Source organism: Plectropomus leopardus, chromosome 10 (assembly GCF_008729295.1).
Source record: "Plectropomus leopardus isolate mb chromosome 10, YSFRI_Pleo_2.0, whole genome shotgun sequence".
NCBI lineage: Eukaryota > Metazoa > Chordata > Actinopteri > Perciformes > Serranidae > Plectropomus > Plectropomus leopardus.
Genome location: NC_056472.1, coordinates 24,644,995 through 24,664,070, shown reverse-complemented (window position 1 = coordinate 24,664,070; position 19,076 = coordinate 24,644,995). Strand labels below are relative to the sequence as shown.

At 46.5% G+C, this 19,076-nt stretch overlaps 1 protein-coding gene across 1 annotated transcript in view; it reads left to right on the top strand.

The window, feature by feature from the left end:
* Positions 1-254: 254 nt before the first annotated feature.
* The window catches only part of bcor (BCL6 corepressor), a 44,543-nt gene continuing 25,721 nt past the window's right edge, over positions 255-19,076 (top strand). Inside the window, exons 1-3 of the mRNA XM_042494106.1 lie at positions 255-1,026; positions 14,622-14,703; positions 14,909-18,025. Of these exons, the coding sequence (XP_042350040.1) occupies positions 14,701-14,703; positions 14,909-18,025 (3,120 nt within the window). The 5' untranslated portion in view covers positions 255-1,026; positions 14,622-14,700. The remainder of the gene's footprint in view (positions 1,027-14,621; positions 14,704-14,908; positions 18,026-19,076) is intronic.

Below are 19,076 nucleotides of genomic sequence, written 5' to 3'. Positions count from 1 at the left end.
GTGTGTGTGTGTGTGTGTGTGTGTGTGTGTGTGTGTGTGTGTGTGTGTGTGTGTGTGTGTGTGTGTGTGTGTGTGTGTGTGTGTGCGCGCGCGCGCCTGTGTGTGTGTGTGTGTGTGTGTGTGTGTGTGTGTGTGTGTGTGTGTGTGTGTGTGTGTGTGCGTGCGCGCGCAGCCAGTGCCGTGCGCTGGAGGCTTATGGTAATTGCGGTCTCCCGACTGGCCTTCTGGGTAGAGTCTGCGCGAGTGGGAGTGGAGCGAGTCGCTCGGTCTCGGCAGCGTTCATCCATTCTGTGCGGCACTCCCCGTACAGCTCCGTGCGTCCTCGGTGCGACCCGGGGTGTTTCTCTACGCTCCTCGAACAAAACGCGGGACGAAAAGCTACACGGAATAACCTTCAGCAAACCTTCCGCGACACGGATTCCGGCATCAGAGAGGACATGGAGTGACGGAGAGCGGGAGAAAGGGGCTTTTTCCGAGGACGGCGTGCTCCGCTGAAACCCAACATGGCGCTGCTGCGAGGTACGGCCGAGCTGAATTAATTTCTCCGCGAGTCCGCCGACCTCGCCACCTGTATCCTGTGGGGGCCGCACGGCTCACTCGCTCTCCCACTTTAAAGGACCTTAACGGATTTTCTTTTGTGGATTTCTCCTCACCGTGCCGTTTGTTTTTCCTCCGCGCAGGATCTTTTTTTGTTGCTTTATGGCAACCCAAGTGACATTTGCAGCAGCAAAAAAGTCCGCTCGAAATATAGGTTAATGGATGAGAGTTGCCTGCAGACAATAGAATAAGGACCGAGAGCTTTATATGTAAGACTTGTTTTGTTTCGTGACAAGTGGATAACCTGTTAGACACTTTTAGCTGTTTTTTTTTTCTTTGGCTGGGATTGTGTGTCTCCAGCAGACAGGACCGTAACCGGGCTAGACTACGCACGCACGGATCGCTGTCCTCCTTGTTAACTTGGAAAAACAGGAAAAGGCGTGAGTTGAGGCGCACGGACGACGGCTGGAAGTAGCACCAATTAACCAGGTGAGGCAATCAATGACAAATCGACATGTATTTTCTTTCTCGTGTGTCTTTGACGATGTGAAATTTCCTGCGTGAGGACACGAAACGCACAGGGCTCTGCTTAAAAAAAAAAAAACCTTACCACTACAGATAATGTGCTTTTAGACGATCATGTGTTTTTTTTATATAATGTGGTTAAAATCAAAGACTTCTTGTGGGGCTGAATGTGAACGCGATATCCCGGTGTTGTTGTGCGCAGACTGGGAGAGGATCGGCCACTTCTAAGAATAGCGCATAGGGTGGTCTTTGTGCGTTTCGGCGGGGCAGTGACATGTGGTTGATAAATAACACACGCGCAAACACACATAATGATCCGACCATGAGCTTGGCCTTTTTGTTTTTTGTTTTTTTTACAACTGTCCTGTCAACCGGAGGGAGGTGAGAAGGACGTCCCGGAGATTAGCGGACTTGAAAGTGGCGCCGTCCTCGATGGTGAATATTCAGGCTTTTCGCACTCTGTTTGGTGACGAAGTGTGTGAGAGCCTGTGGGGCGACGGTGGGAGTGTGTATGTACGCGTGTGCGTGCGCGCACACGGAGCTTCTGCGCTAAACAAGGTTACGGAATCCAGCCTCGCCCTGCCAACGGGAAGCGAGCGGTGCTGCTCCGTTTATACACGGTTCAGTTCAGTTGGAGGGCATCCCCGCGGTGTGTGTGTGTTGGTGTGGCGGCTGATTGTGTGTTCGTGGGGGAGGTGTGGGGGGCTTTGTTTGGACAGAGTGGACGTTGATCGGCCGTCTCATCAGTCCCAAAGGCAGTGTTCGCGGAAAGGTGTGTGGGGAAAGAGACGGGACTGCACCGCTCACCTTCCTGTCTGGTTGATGGAAACCGCTCTGGCATCCTGCCACCGCGCACACACTTCATGTCTTGCAGGTGTTCTCCGATATGACTTTGCGCAGCAGTGTGTTGTCTTCCACTCGCACGCAGTCTCGCTGTGTGACTTGCATTGCGGGGGAATATCCTTTGCGCACGGAGGATCCATGTAGCGCCATTTAGGACCCCCTCCCCCTGCAGCTCCGATACGCGCTGCGCTTTTGTATGGAGAAAGTGGCACCCCAGACTCTTATTATTAGTTTTTAAAGTGCCACTTATTATTCACTGTAATTTCGTCATTGCTTGAGCAGCTTGGTGAGATTTTGCGAATTTAAAACCACTTTAATCCAATCATACTCTGCCATTATCAAGTTTTAAACATTTATCTTCACTTCTTCTCCTGCACCAGTTTGTGGGCGGCTGCGATCAGTACGGGCCACTTCTTATAGTTGCTGTTTAATTGAAATAAGTGCTGCAAGGCGTGTTGGATGAGCTCCAAATCGAATAGTCTCTTTCCCAACGTCTCTTTAAAGCTCCTGCGGGCTGCGTGCATTTCACGACCAGCTAGAGCGGGCTCCAACAGGAGACATTTGTCTCTCAAACGCAGGAGAGCCGCTCACATCGCGGGAGTTTTCCTCCCGTGCCGCCGCGCCTGCTGCCTGTCCTGGAGCCACACAGGCACTAATTAGGGGACGCTCTCTTAGGACGATCGATGTGCCTCATATTGGCTGGCTCCAGCTCATTGACGAGCTTAGTGAGGGAAGCAGCTACTAAAAGACCACTTCAGTCGCCCCGGCAGCCAATCCGCGCAGGATATGCAGGAGAGAATCGCTCATATAGCGCAGTTACGCGACTGACGCTGGAGCAGGTTTGGAGAGCAGGACCTCGTGTTGGGACCTTTCGAGGGAACAGAGCAGGGGGATTAACCGGTGGGGGGTGAAGGCTACTTCAGGGGGATTTGATGCAGAATAAAAGCTTAATTGTATTTAAATGTAACCTCGGTCCCCATAGCGAGGTAAATGACCCTTGTCATGCATCTACTTAAGGTTAGATTTGAAGATTTTAAAGGAAATCAAACACAAAAAAGGGTCAAGATTTTAATAAAGATTCTTAATATGAGGATTAGGAACAATAATCCATAAGAACATGTGGCTAATTATATACCAAAATGTCTAAATAACATGCTTTCTCCACTTGAATTCAGTTTGTTGTGGTAGACGTAATGACATAAAGGGGCTTTTGTTGAATTTACTGATTTGCATTAAAGCATGAATTCAGATTTAGTCAGACTTTTAGGTCTCGAGTGGCGTGTTTGTGACTCAATTTGGCTTTCTTTTTGATTAGTGTTGTGATTTTCTCACCAAAACTTAAATTCTGCAGCTATACCTTTTAGAATAATCTGTCTACCTGCCCTCGGTTTTGCCTCTCTTTCTCAATAACGCACTAACTTCATAGCAAATGTAGCCCTGTTCACGACTCTTCTTTTTAAGTCTGATCTTTTAGTAATGGAGCCTGTTCCCCAAGTGGTGCATGTCGTGAAAGCGTAAAATAAATACTTCACATTTTGTGTGGGCCGAGTAGTTTATTTATAGTGTACCCCGCCGGACTGTTTTGCGCATCATTTTTCCACTGTGCGCTGTGAAGTCAGTGCGGGGCTGATCTGTTTTCCAGGTGTTGAAACACAGAGGGGGAGGGCTGCTTACCATAGATTGACACACGCTGATTTTTTTCTCTCTCTTTTCATGCGAGAGGACTTCACACTTCTTCCCAAAACAGTGTTTTATAGCCCAGGCCTGTTAGCTGTCCAAGTGGTGGGGGGTCAGGAGTGGCCACCCAAACTAAATAAGCCTTTTATGCGGTGATTATTTAATGTATTAGAAATGACTTCCCATTAGAGAAGCATTCTCTCTCTATGTATAGACAGCCACACAATGAATATAAAATCACCCCAGAAGCCCAATTTTAAAGAATTCTCTGCTGGTGCACCTGAAGGTATTACCAGCTCCGTCCCTGCTGGGGCACATTGTCATGCTGAGTGATGTGTGACAGTGGATGTGTCAGCGTGGTGCTCCGTGGGGTGTCCGGGAGTTGATCTGCCGCTGTGCATAGGTACAACCCCACCACCTCCATTTTAAAGCCATTAACCTGCTGTTTGTCCGCTTTTCTTATCTGGAATCAATAAGGACCACGCGGGGAATATGCGCACAGATTGAGAGCACGTCGATAAAATCATGGGACCACTTTTGCATATCAATCCTATTCTAATGTGTTGGACAACAGGCGTAGAAATGTGTAAAAAGCGCCACAAGAAATGCCCGTGTTCTGTTTAATACCCAGTCGGAGACACGAGGTCTGTCTTATTGTTGTCGCGCTTGTGTTTTTTTCTCTCTCGCACTCACGCCTGGATATAAAACAACAGTCTCGTCGCTGCCGGCGCTGCGCTCGCTGCTGAGGCGAGGTGCGTGTGAACAAAAGCGGAGGCACGGCAGAGAGCCGAGGAGAGATCGGTTTTCCAGGCGCTGCGCAGCTCCCGGAGGAGACGTCACGGTTTGATTGAAGCTATGCTCCGTGCTGGCCTCCCGGGACCTCGCGATGAAACGGGAGAGCCGTCCCCCCTCCTCCTCCCTCCCTCCTCTCCTCCTCCCATCTCTCTCAGCGCTCCACAAAGCTTTTTGTTTCGACGAGGTCTGGAGCGCACGGATCACTTCCCCGCAGAGATGTGTCGGCCCCCAGCACTGTTTCACCGGCACAGAGGCGGTCATTACGGCCCCAGAGAACCACATTTCACATTATTCTCTACTCCAACAACTGTCTGACATATTACCATGAATATTTCTGCGGCTGGGGGTTAATTTGAGTCCAGTTTTTAGATTTGAGTCTCCTACATGTTTCTTAATCAAGCAGGTGCCTCTCTTCTAACCTACATGTATGTTAATACTAATGTAGGTCCCTCTCTTCTACAAGTTGTTTTAATTATAAAGTAGGTCCCACTCTCTCCTACATGTTTGTTTACATGAATGTAGGTCCCCTTCTCCTACATGTTTGTTTATAATTATGTATATCCTCCATCCTACAAGTTGTTTTAATTATAAAGTAGGTCTCTCCTACAAGTTTGTTAATATTAATATTGGTCCCTCTTTCCTACATGTTTGTTTATAATGATGTAGGTCCCTCTCTCATACCTGTATATTAATACTGATGTAGGTCCCTCCATCCTACAAGTTGTTTTAATTATAAAGTAGGTCCCGCTCTCTCCTACAGGTTTGTTAATATTAATGTTGATGCCTCTCTCCTACATGTTTGTTTATAATGATGTAGGTCCCTCTCTCCTACAAGTTTGTTAATGTTAATGTAGGTCCCCCTCTCCTACATGTTTGTTTATAATGATGTAGGTCCCTCTCTCCTACAAATTTGTTAATTTTTATGTAGGTCCCCCTCTCCTACATGTTTGTTTGAAAAGATGTAGGTCCCTCTCTCCTGCATGTTTGTTTATAATAATGTAGGTCCCTCTCTCCTACATGTTTTTTTTATAATAATGTAGGTCCCTCTCTCCTACATGTTTGTTTATAATGACGTAGGTCCCTCTCTACTGCATGTTTGTTTATAATAATGTAGGTCCCTCTCTCCTACATGTTTGTTTATAATAATGTAGGTCCCTCTCTCCTACATGTTTGTTTATAATAATGTAGGTCCCTCTCTCCTGCATGTTTGTTTATAATAATGTAGGTCCCTCTCTCCTACATGTTTGTTTATAATAATGTAGGTCCCTCTCTCCTGCATTTTTTAATAATAGGTCCCTCTCACCTACATATTTGTTTATAATAATGTAGGTCCCTCTTTCCTGCATGTTTTAATAATAGGTCCTTCTCTCCTACATGTTTGCTAATATTGATGTAAGACCCTCACCCTACATTTGTTAATATTAATGTAGGTCCCGCTCACCTACCTTGGTTAGTATACTCTAGGTCCCTCTCTCCTACATAATCAGGCTGGTTCCTCTCTTCTGCCTGCTTGTTAAAAATGTAGGTCCCTCTCTCCTTCATTTTTGTTAATCATGTCTCCAAAAGCAACATTTCTACTTTAAGGTTTTGTTTTTTTGTTTTTTGCTTATAAATTTTAGATGCATTACCTCGATGTGATATGAATACAGGCACTGTAAATCAAATCAAAATCCCACTCTGATTGTATTTAGTTCACTGACCTCGCTCTGGCCTATCGGAAGATTGATTTAGCAGCGGAGTAATGATGACACGCCTCACCTCCCTCCTGAGTCTCTGCAGGCTCAGTCTTGATCAGGCCTCCTCGTTTGTTTTTAGATGTCGGTGCCTCGGGCATCTATCTATCTGACGAAATCCCACAGACGCTTGGCAGCGCAGCGGGGTGATGGCGATAGGAGTTTATTGCAGCAACCGTCTTCAAAGCGGGAATGTGTTATCTGCTGTCTGCGTGGCACATCACTGAGTTCATGTCTGTTATAAAGCGTCTTGACCTCGAGTTGAGGATCATCACCAGGGCCCGAAGTAAACGGCATAAAGTTCATTTTGTAAAGCATTCATTTGTGTTTTTAACTTAGGAGATCTAGGCCTCATTTCCTCTGTGAGTGACCTTTAAATCTAGGCCATGTCAGAGGTGTGGAAGCTCGGTTTACCTCACACTGACTCAGCACCTGTTTAAACTGACATTCATTTAACCTAATTTACACGCCACCAATAATTAAGCCTCCTCTTCAAACAGACTATTCCTCGTGTGTGTGTGTGTGTGTGTGTGTGTGTGTGTGGGTGGGGGGGGGGGGTCATGTGTAGGGGGGATCAGGCCTTTAAGCATCATGCGCTTTCATTAGTAACATCCAACACATGAAAGCAACGCCAGCATTTCAAAGGAAAGTCAAGAAACCTCCGGTAAACGCGGGCCGGCTCATGCATGCGCATCCCTATTACAATCGGGTCCTTTGGTGGCATAAAGGGGCCATTTAGTCCCCATTTGGCCCGGGATGAATAGAGCCAGTTCAGCAGCCGCCGCCCGGGCCCTAGTGACAGCACGGGGGGCCTCACAATGTCGCCGTTGTTGCCGGCCGTGCTGCCGAGGGGAGGATTGAACCGTGCACCGACTTGCATGCGGCTGTGCAGCGGCCCGGGAGGACGCAGGGGCCTCTTGTTTACAGCTCGGTCGCTAATAATGTGACAGCTGAAGAGACGCCGCTGGCTCCCTTCAGCTCTGCGCTCCACCAGCAGCGCGCGCTCCGTGTCTCGCTACAGCATTTATCTCCTGTCTCTGTTCAGTGTGTAGGCTTTATACTTCTGTTATATCACCGCGAAGCAGTGCTTTCCACATATGGACTCAGAGTCTACATTGAGATGATCAATTGGACCATTTGGCACATGTCAGCCTGATAATCAATAACAATTAAAATTGGGCACGCTCTCTCTCTCTTTCTCTCTCTCTCTCTCTCTCTCTCTCTCTCTCTCTCTCTCTCTCTCTTTCTCTCTCTCTCTCTCTCTGGGTGTTGATACTCGGTGAGGCCCCGAGGCTGTGTACTCAGTAGTCGGTAGTAGCCGTGTTTGTTAATAATGATGTAGGCCCCTCTCTCCTACAAGTTTTTATGACGACATAGGTCTCTCTCTCTCCTACATTTATTTAAAAAATATAATGAACTAGGTCCCTCTTTCCTATAACTTGTTTATGATGATGTCGGTCATTCTCTCCTACATGTTTGGCAATAATGATGTAGGTCTTTCCTACATGTTTGTTAATCATGATGTAGTTCCCTCTCTCCTACAAGTTAATGTAATCCCTTCTCTAATACAAGCCTGTTAACGATGATGTAGGCCCCTCTCTCCTGCAAGTTAATAATGTAGGTCCCTCTCTCCTACAATTTCGTTTATAATGTTGTAGGCCCCTCTCTTCTATATGTTAGTTATTAATGATGTGGGAGGGCGCCTCTCTCTGTTAATTGTGTAGGTCACTCTCTCCTACGTGTTTGTAATCACCTTGGTCCTTCTCTCCTACACTGGGCACGCACCCTCTCTCTCTCTTTATGAAGCTGGGTGTTGATGCTGGTGAGGCCCCGAGGCTGTGTACTTAGTAGTCAGTCTGTAGTTTTGGTCCGCGCTCTCTGTGTGTTTTCTCAGATTTGTTCCCGCTGATTTCTATTTTGTTCACCGGCAGTGTGCGCAGAATTCCTTTCGTTTTGGATACGCACACACACACACACACACACACACACACACACACACACACACACACACAAGCAGCGTCGCGGTGGTGTGTGTAATTTGTGTGAGTGTGTGCGCGCGCGCCCGCATTTAATCCCTGTTTATGCCCACCCCACCCCCGTCGCTGCGGAGATTATCCTGCGTCACAGTGCATTTTTTCAGAGCTGAACGGAGCTCTGCGCTCCAGAGAGCCTGGCAAAGCTCCAGGGACAAAGAGCGAGAGGGTGCCTACACTCCAGCAAGACCCACATTCCCGGTTTCCCGTTATATACGCTAATACTGAACCAACTTCCAACCATGATCATAAACACGGGACGGGGTGTTATGAATGATTGATTAGTTCGTTAAACGCGGATTTCTAGTCACGTAGCAACTTGTAAAGAGAAAGAAAGCTGCTACAACCTTCCCGTAGCCATCGTCCCTCAGTCTCTCCCACATACACGTATTACCGGTGCGCACGCAACCGCTGCGCTGCACGGGGAATAGAGAGGCCTCAGCTCTGGAGCTCTGGAGGAAATGATGAGCGGTGCTGGAGCGTAGGTTTCACCGCGGGTCACAGAGAGTTCAAGTAATTGTCGTCAGAAGCAGGAAACTAAGGGGGAAAAGAGGGAGACGTGGGTTCTCTTTTTCTTCTCTTTATCAGTGTGTCCTTCTGTCCTTGTTTGCTTGCCCTCCCTAAAAAAAGGCGCACAAAACAGAAATACAGAGCTATATGAGGTTCCGCTAAAAACACCCGGTGGTTTTCTGTTTAATGGTGCGAGTCGGGGCTCCGCTCCAGCGGTCTGGTTTATAAACGCAGCTCCGACCGCTGCGCCCCCCCCCCCCCCCCCCCCCGCCTGCTGCTGCTGCTGCTGCCGCCGACCACTGTGATGGATTGGACGGCCGTCGGGAGTTGTTTGTTGCACAAACTATTCTTAGCAGCAGGGATGAGCGTCAACTCACACCGCCTTTTCGTTCTCTCCTATATATCTCTCCTCTCTCCTTCCTTGCCCTTCCGCTCATAATATGACATTTTGGCAGGATTTCTTTCGAGAATATTCTTTAAGCAAGTAGTTATAGGTTACTACTAGTAGACAACCAACATACAGACAACATGGTGTTTTTATGTTCAGAACGCACTGATATTACTAATACTTATCCATAGGTGTAAATTTCGCCCCCCTCAGTATTAAGAGCATGTGTATTTGTCCCTCTCCCAATAAAAACATGAAAGTAGTAGATGACTTAGACACAATTAAGACATTAACACCATAAAGTAATGCAGAAAAAAACACTAATTGGTGTATAAAAATTCACCAGAGTGCAGGGAATGAAGTGTTCAATGCTTAAAATTTCGGGAACCCAAAACCCCATGTGTCAAAAGTGTCCCCACCACCCAATGTTGAAAGAAAAATGGCTTTTTAAAGTCTGTCATTCATAAACGCCAGAGTGCATCCACTGTAAATTCTGACTTAGGAAATCCATTACCTTGAAAAAAAAATTAAGGAGATGTAACTTTTAATCAAAATTTTTGTGTACTAATTGTTAGATTTACTTAAAATTTAGATATATTTAAATATCTTTGTGAAGTTGTTGAAACTTAAATGACAAGTTCAATTAAATCAATCTTTCCAAGTTTAAGCAACTCCAGCAAACTAAGTTTACTGTGCTATGTATTTGTATTCTGCTGGTTGCAAACTACTCAATCACATTTGTGTTTTCTGCACGTCTCCTAACTTCATCATTGGCAAAATCCTCTTCATCATGATAAAGTGAAGTTGGACTAACTTGATTTACTTAAGTTGCCAACACTTGTCATTTTTAAGTTGCAAAAATGTAACAAAATCGATTAAATTCAGCTACATTAAAAGTGAACTTAACTCTTAGATATAAAAGAAACAAAAACTAAGGATAATAGTCATATAAAACTCTGCTTAAAAATTCACCACAATGCAGGAAATCACGTGTTTGACACACAAAAAAATTGAGACCCCAAAACCCCAATTTTCATATGCCACCCCCACATCCCCATGTTGAAAGAACAAGTGCTTTTAAAGCCTCTCTTTCATAGACGCCAGGGTGCATTGTTAATGTCAATTTCAGAAAAACAGTATCTTTAAAGCATCTAAAATGTAAAGCTCACCTGAAAAAAAAACATCCTAAAATGAAGATTTAAGTAATAAGAAAAGAGACTGATTCACTGCAAAGTGGTGATAAATCATTGTGAGTGTTGAGGAAAGTTTTCTGTTGTTTGATGCACAGCTGGTCCTGAGGGCGCTCCTCACCCCCAGGTGGATATATTATATGTGTTGTTTTTTTAACCCCACCTCGCCCTGTGTGATATCCCTTGTTTTAGTAACTACAAGCAACACAAGCCTTCCAGTTGGTTCTGTATATACAGTATTTTGTATAGTGTCCTGAAGTACTGTGTCTGCGGGCCTGTTGATCTGCTGAAAAAATTAAAGTAAACTTAGCAATTACATATAAACTTAACATAAATTAAGATGTATAGTTATATTTACTTACATTTTCAATGCAATCTGTTTCCTAGACTTTTTTTTTTAGTAAAATCAGCTTGTCAGATTTTACAGTGTATTTTCCATTAACGTTTTAAATGATTAATGAAAAAGTGCTCCTCAAGGGAAATCAGATGCCTGTCCAAGACGTTTCCTCTGGCTACTGGACTGTAACAACATTATTGTGCACCCATTTCCCTTTAAAGCACGCGCAGCATTTAACAAATGTTTCACCAGGCTGGTGATACCACAGACCCATGGTGCCTTTGAGTTTTGGCACAAACGAGTGTGCAGTTCAGACCCTACAGGGGTCCGCGATGCATCCTGAGGCTGAGTTGTATTCCGGTGCATGCAGTCTGCCATCAGGTGCTTGATCCTGACCTTGAGTCCCAGTGCAGCCTCTCATCTTTGCCGAACTACTATTAATTTAATGGTAATGACAGGTGCCGCGGCCGCGCAAACAACTCGGTTATCAGCACAGTGTGGGCACGTTGTGAAGTAATAACAGGCCTGAAGATACCAGACTGTCTTTTTTTGTTGCTCTGACCTGCACAAGAACAGATCATTTCCTCTCTCCGTTGTCTCCCAGCGTTGTTTAATTCTTGCTTTTCCTAGGAAAGTAACAAAGACGTAGACCATGTGTGCGCCGAGGACAGATATTTCATTATATTGGCGCTGAAGGTTGCGTTTAGGTTAAACGGAAATGTCCATATAGGCAGCGTGTCATTGAGTATGGGCTTTTGTATAAGAGGCTTATTTTTTTTTATTATCATGTTCGGTCTCATGGACCGCAGACTGTTTAGCGCGAGAGGAGCCGCTGTGTGTGTGTGTGTGTGTGTGTGTGTGTGTGTGTGTGTGTGTGTGTGAGAGAGAGACAGAGACAGAGACAGAGACAGAGGTAAATGTGTCGCTCCAGGAAATGCAGGAAACGGGGCTGATGTGATTTCTCAACGATGTCTGTGTAATTTGCAGAAACGCGCACACAGCCATGTGTGCGCGTTCGCTTTAACGCACGCACACCGTTTCAGTTCCGTCAGACGCGGATGTTGTTGAGAGCAGTACTGGCCTCGGGGAGCTCGAGCGAGGGGGAGCTGTTGGGGGATGGGAGCGCTGGGGCGGGGAGGAGCCGTGCCGAGGGGCCCGCAACAGGCTGATTAATGGGCCCCGGGTCACGACAATAAAAGTGGCGTGCCAGCGGCGCGGCTGCAGCTAGGCAGAGGCGTTACTCTGCGATGATCGAGGAGCCGTGTCTCTGCTGCTCTCAGCAACGCCATGCACGGCTCTTTTGCTATTTAAAGGCACTTGTCTCTCACCCCCTTCCTACATGGACTCCCTTAACATCGCCCCACTGCCGTACAAAAATGCCTAACCTAACAAGTAGTAAAGTCTAATTCAATTTTTAATAATTTCTTTTGAATAAAATCTGCCAAGTGAGGGCAATAATTTCACCTTTTCCTCATTATTTCACTTTTTTGAGGATTTTGAAACAGCCTCTTGAAATTAGGAAGGCCACTCTGGTGAGTCAAGTGGCATCTTCATACTAACAAACTGTTCAATGATATCTTAGTTTTGATATTTGTGTTAAAAGATTTTATGAATGGCAAATTTGTGCAGTTTATTTTTTCTCACTGAATTGTGATATCCTTCATGCAGTAATAAAGAGTCAAAGTATTGTCGCAGTTCATAAAAAGCAGATTTGCATTTTCACTTAAGCGAATCCATAACAACTACAAATTGGAGGAAATTGCTGTAAATGTACTATTTATTGAATTTGGGGTTGTTGTGTTTCTTTCTTTTGAAAATACTACTAATCCATGATGCTCTGTTTTTTTACATACACTGCAAAATATTCCAATAGGAAATACAAGGGGACCCATTTAATATGTTTAAGTTTGAAACATTTTCTATAGTAGCTTATTTTTGTGACATCACAAATCCACAGAAATCACAACGACTCGTTTAAAGGCTCAGTGTCTGAATAGGGACTGTGTGCCTTTTCTCTTTGGACTGAGCGTTTAGATACTTTCTCAGTAAGCTCATAAAGCATCTATGCCTGCCTTATGTTACAATTCACACATGGAAATCTGACTTTTTAAAATATGGGACCTTTAAGTTTAGAGTAAGGTCTTGTCCAAGATCTTACTATATGTCAATAAAAGTCAACACAGTTCGCCTTTGACATACGTTAGTAATAGACTTTTGAGGAACTGCACATTTTTCAAAAACACATTTGGTTTATCTGCTTGCCCAAAATTTTATTTAGTCCTGCCAAGAGCTATCTCTGTATCTTCATACTAATAAAGTTGCTAAATTCAGCCTAATCAGCACCCAGCTGATAAAAGCACCGATTTAATGTTAAAGACCAATTATTAAATCTGCCATCTTCTAAAATTTTGCACTAATGAATAAGTGATAACAATCTCCTTGTGACTTATTCCATATCTCCTTCGAATAAAATAATAGCTCTGTTATGCTCCAGTGCTTTAAAGACATCCAAATGTATACAAAACATTTGCAGATTAAAGGACAGTTCATACACAAAGGGATCGTGATGTTTTTTTTGTTTTTTTTTTGCTTATTTTCATTTCTGTTGTGATTTAAAAAAAAACAACAAAAAAAACAAAAAATATCAAAGAAAGACCATTTTCACTCCAGTGGTCATGTTGTTCTTTATCTTTATACCTGTCCTCATGTTATTTCTTCACAAGCTGAATCTATGGTTTCTTGTCAGTTTTACATAGTCCTTTCTTGCATGCTATACTTTTGCGTGTGTTCGCTGGTGTGAGTGTTTGTTGATCTGTGGCTCTGTGTTGGCGGGCGGTAAATGGTCTCCCACCGAAGTGGTCTCTGATGTATAATCTTCCCTCGCTCCGCTGGCTGAGGCAGCCGAGAGTGCAGGTCAAAGAGGGCACGGAAAAACCAGTGTGTGGGGAACGTGACTGAATAGACGCAGCCCCACAATGCACGTCTAGCCCACAGGGTGGGCAGGATGGGGGTCAGGAGAGGGGGACAGGAGGATCGGGTGGGGGGGTGGGGGGCTTGCAGAGGGGTGTTGACGGATGGGAGGGGAGCGCACAGTGCTTTCATCTCCACTGACTACTTTAACGCAGTTGTGTGTGAGAGTGAAAGGAAGGCTGACTGCAGCGTTATCTTTCTTTTTTCGTTTTGCCGCCCCACGTCCTGTAATTTATATATTGATATATTATTAGGCTTTTCATGACCCAGAAGTTAAAGTCAGGGTTCCCACAGTCATAGAAAATCTCAAAGTCATTAATTTTCACAGTCACATTTTCCAGGCCTGGGAAAATCTTGGAATTAGTAAAATCATTAGAAGTTTTGGATAAGTCATGGATTTCTTTTGTAATAAAAGCAATTGTTGCTGTAATCCTCTGGAGCCAGTTGTTCATAAGTAATCTGACCAGATTTTGGTTTTTGGATTGGATCGAATCTTGACAATGGGTTTCTGAAGGATTCTGAACTCTGATTAGATCGTTTAATCCATTTTCAGTTTTGATCTTAATCAAACTTTCAGTATGTGTTGTTCAAACGTTTATATTTTTCAACTGATTCATTTAACTTTTTCTGTAATAAAGCTGATAAAGAAAACATAAGGTTACTAATTTGGTCTTTTAGTATAGTAAAGTAAAAAAAGTCAGAGAGATAAAGTCAAGAGAAAATGAAAAACGTATGCGATGGCAAACAAGAAAGGGCAAGAAAAAAAATATTATTATAGATCCTTGAAAAGTCATGGAAAATTTTTGAATATTTTGTCCATAAAAATGTGTGGGAACCCTGTAAAGGATGTGCATATTTTATTTCTATATAATTTCTCTTATGGAGATTTCATAAAGTGACATTTTTGCCCTGTCAGTTTTTCTTGGCAGCGGGATTAAACTGAGTGTGTGTGTGTGTGTGTGTGTGTGTGTGTGTGTGTGTGTGTGTGTGTGTGTGTGTGTGTGTGTGTGTGTGTGTGTGTGTGTGTGTGTGTGTGTGGCAGAGCCAAGACGCTGACTGCTAACTGTTTGCTCATCTCCACAGGGCAACATCTGTTCGTGATGTCGATGTTGAGACACAAACCAACCTGGAACTAAGACAAGGGAACCACATCACACAAAACATGGCAAGTCCCTGCGCTCTTTCTGAGTGCCGTTTACACTCATTTGTCACATTAGTCACTACTACCTGGAAATAAACATATGGTCAGTTTCACTATGTGCATGCACACAACCGAACTAGAACATCAAGAAATCCTTTTATGCTTAGCAATAATTGTTTTATATTTTATACTTTCAGTGTCATATTTTCAATTTTTTTTTTTGCTGCAGGTGGATGCAAGGTTGACGCCCCTGGCTGCGATGGGGCTGGATCGAGGCACTCTGATGCATGATGGTCTCCGCCTCCATGGTGGGGTTGTATACCCTGGCATCAGAACGCTCCCAGCAGAGAAGAGCCGGGAGACGCCCTCCCTCCCCCTCACTTATAACAGAGACGGTCTCCCGGAGCTCATCTACAAGCCCGATGGGGCTCTGGACAATCGTAAGCCCTCTAATGGATACCTGGGCCTTTATAAGGGCACTCCTCCTGGTCTCCACAAGCCTGTTCTGGTTCCTGGAGCTGAAAGTCTGGGCTTGGAGCGCAGAGTAGGGCCGGGTGAAAAGGCATCCGAACTGGGCTTGGCAGGTGCTGGCAGCAGCTACCTCCGCCTGCCATGGCTCAGCCCTTACCCGGAGGCAAGCATGTATCCCTTTATGGACACATCCAAGTATGCAGCTCTGAACATGTACAAAGCCTCCTTGCTCAGTCAACCCAACCCCTATCTTCCCCAGCACCTACCCTACCCTTCTCTGTGTGCAACCCAGGGGGGCAACCCTGCTGCAGCTGCCTCTGCTGCTGAGCGGCTCTACTACATGCCCCCCTATCCTCCGTCCCCTATCTCTTCTCCACTGGTGGCGCCCCCCATGAGGATTCCTTCAGTCACAGTGGCCCCCACATCATTGGTACACTGCCAGGACAAGGGGCTCGGTGTTGCGCCTCAGTTTGCACAGCAGCTCCACCAACCTTCCCCTCATTCTCAGCACCATCAGGCTGCTTTAGACAGGGACCGGTCCCCGAACAGGAGCAGCCGACCAAGCAGGCCTCCCTCTAGGAAGAGCTCTAGCAGCAACAATAATACCAGTAGCACTAGCACTAGTGGCGCCAATGGGGGGAATAATAATAGTCTGCCTACTGATTCTTCTCCTCATGCATCTTCTCGCCTCCCCCAACCTCCCCCTCCTCCTGCCCTCATTGACAATTCACTCGATTTACAAAGGCCAGTTGCCAGGATAGGACACCCACCCACCTCCTCCACTTCCTCAATATCTGCCCCATCCTCAACCACGCAGTCCATTCCTCATCCATTCTCAGTAAGCAGCATGGCATCAGAGCAGCCCTCCCCAGCCCGGCCCAGCCCTCACAAACCAAGGGCAAGAGACGGAGCACCTGAACATAGGAGTGCAGGAGTTGAGAGGAGACCCAGCAGGTCACCGTCCAAACCCAATTATGAGAGGCCAGCTCACCAACCCCAAGCAACCAAAGACTCGGCAGAAAAGCCGTTGGATTTGTCTGGAAGAATGCTGGAGTTCGGGCTGCCTCCCAATGGATTCCCAGTTAAAATGGACAATATGGCATCAGGTGCACGTTACGGGCTGCCCCCTAGCCGAGAGCTTCTAAAAGAAAGCCTGTCCCTGTCTCCATCCTCCCACCCGCACTCTGTGGTCAGCAGCACTTCTTCAAAGGTCCAAGAGAGGCCGGAAATGATCAGCACTTTACACTCCTCCTGGGTTGTGCCTAGCCCGTCTCCTTCGCATACACAGCACACACCAGGCTTGCCCCCCTCCCCACGGCCTAACACAGACCTGGGCCTCACACAAGCCAAAGGTTCCTCACCCTCGGTCATCAAACACAAGGGTCTGGAGAGAGTGCTCCCTCAGCAGCGTAGCTCATCCTGTCCAAGAATAGGGGAGCCCAACCATAATGTCCCCTCCACTCAGCACTCCTCTCTGGTCAGCTCCAGGCCTCTTTCTCCCAAACCCAATGGCGAGTGGGTCAAACACAGCCCGAGTCAATCAGAGCATCCGAGCCACCACAGGGAGGCAGCGGAGAAGTCCTCCCAGCCCACTAAGAGAGCTGAAACAACTCCAGAGGTGGCTTCATACAAGAGGCCCTGTTTGGAGAATGGTCACCCTCCTGGCATTTACCTTCCCCAAAGTGACACTTACCTGAACCACAGTTTGGCCTATGCCAATAGATACCTGCCCTACCCCCTCCCTGACGGCATGGCACTACACTCTCTGCAGATTGCAGGGAAAGGCCCAGTCTATCCTCACCCAGTGTTACTGGGCAGCAACAGCCTTTACCCTACCCACTTGGCAGCAAAACACCCTTTACCCTACCACAACCTCCCAGCTGGTCCAGGAGGGGAATACCTCACATATAACTCACAGGAGATGGCCCATCCCCTGATGCAGACTCATCCTGACAAGCCTCGGGCACAGGAGAAATCCCGGGCAGCTGTGGATGAAAGCGGGGGCCACAGAGATCACAACAAAGAGATAGGCGATGGAAGCCAAATTAAGTCCGATAGGGAAGCAGGAGCACAAGGACAGAGCGGTAATCAAAGCAAAACCCCCTCTTCCTCTGTGACATCCAGAGAAAAGATTGTCTGCATTGACCTTGTGCACTCAGACACGGATATTGAGTCTACTACGCCAACAGTCCACAAACAGCCATCTGCTGAGACCAGCAGCAAGGTTAACCAAAATGAATGTTGTCATAGTAACCAAAATCTGACAAAGACTGACTATGAGCCAAAACACCTCCTTTCACATCCTTATCCGATCCAGTCGGGACACAGCCCCACCCTGAAGCTCAATCACACTGACAGACAGCCAGAAACTCCTTTTGGGAAACCAAAGGTCCTTCAGGACACAAACTGTCCCGGGGTGACATCTAACACGTCCCCAGAATCTCCAGGGCAGTTCACTCAAGCAGAAGAGAGCCCGGAGGAACAGAGCCCCAGCCCGGACCCTGGAGACCAAGACCAGAGCACCTTGCGCTGTGCCCGCACCTCGGGGGAGCGTAGCTCCGGTAAGGACAAAGGGGACAGAGATAGCAGAGCTCCTCACTTCATACAGAACCACACAGATGTGGTGAAGGAGGAGAGAGTGTGCGAGGGGGAAACTGAAAAGGAAGACAGTATTGTCGACCTAGGGGAGTCTCAAGGAGAAGGGGATGAGGACGAAGAGGAGGATAGCCAGACTTCATCCAAAGGCTGTCGTAGATCCAGTCTGGCCAAGAGGATCGCTAACTCCTCAGGCTACGTTGGCGACCGCTTTAAATGTGTCACCACCGAGCTGTATGCTGACTCCAGCAAGCTGAGCCGAGAACAGAGAGCCCTGCAGGTAAGACCATTAACACTTGTGTGTGTGTGTGTGTGTGTGTGTATGTGTGTGTGTGTGTGTGTGTGTGCATATACAGTACAGGATATATTGGGCTCAGGTTGGTGGTGGGCTGCAGAGAGGTCATTATGACCAATGTTTCTTATGTGCAGACATTTCAAACATACTTTCAGCTCTAACATCCACGCAGGAATAAACCCCCAACGGCCACTGTTCTTTACTTCCCTGCTGCAATATTGCCTGCAGAACAAACCCTGCATGAAATTGGCCTACTCCGCATTTACACCACAGTACAGAATAATATAAATGCTGTCATGCTACTGGCCTGGCCATAAGCTTGACCTTCCCCTTACTTTATCATTGTCTCAGTGAGCTGGTGCAAGGCCAGCCGAGGCCCTCTATCAGGAAGGGCAGTTCAAAGGTTAACCAGGGCTGCCATCTCTGTATGCTGATTAGCGAGCAGTCATTGTAAAGGTTATTTCTGAGCGTGCGTGTTTGTGTGTCCGTACGTGCTTGTCCTTGTGTGACTGCCTTGGGGGCTAAAGCATGTGTTAGTGCTGACTGTGCTGTAGAGCCACGTAACTGTAGTTTCAGAGCATGACTGTGGCAGCCTCACAGTTCACACTGCCCTTGGCTATGCTTAACCCCAAAGGTTAGGGGCAGCAGAGGGCTTGCAGTATGCTTAAAAACCAGCAGCTGCCCTCTTTGGGGTTCCTCTTAGGCTTTTCTGCATGCCCCCACCCACCAGTCGCTATCCTCCCCCTAACCCCCCCCCCCATCTGATGGCCTACGCTGGCTGCCCCGCCTGGTTGCTGTCCAAGGTCATAATTCTCCTCACGCCACTGCCTTATAAAAAGTGGTTCCCAACTGGTGGGTCGCCCTCCCAAAGTGGGTCCCAGATCCATTCTGAATGGGCTGCAAGTGACTCACGAACAATTTTGTAAAAAAAAAAAAAAAGAAAACAACACAGAAAAAGAGAGATATGACTGGTTGCTCTGTAAAGTCAAACGGTCTAAAAGTTATGTCGGTGCTCATGGGAAACAGGAAACAACAG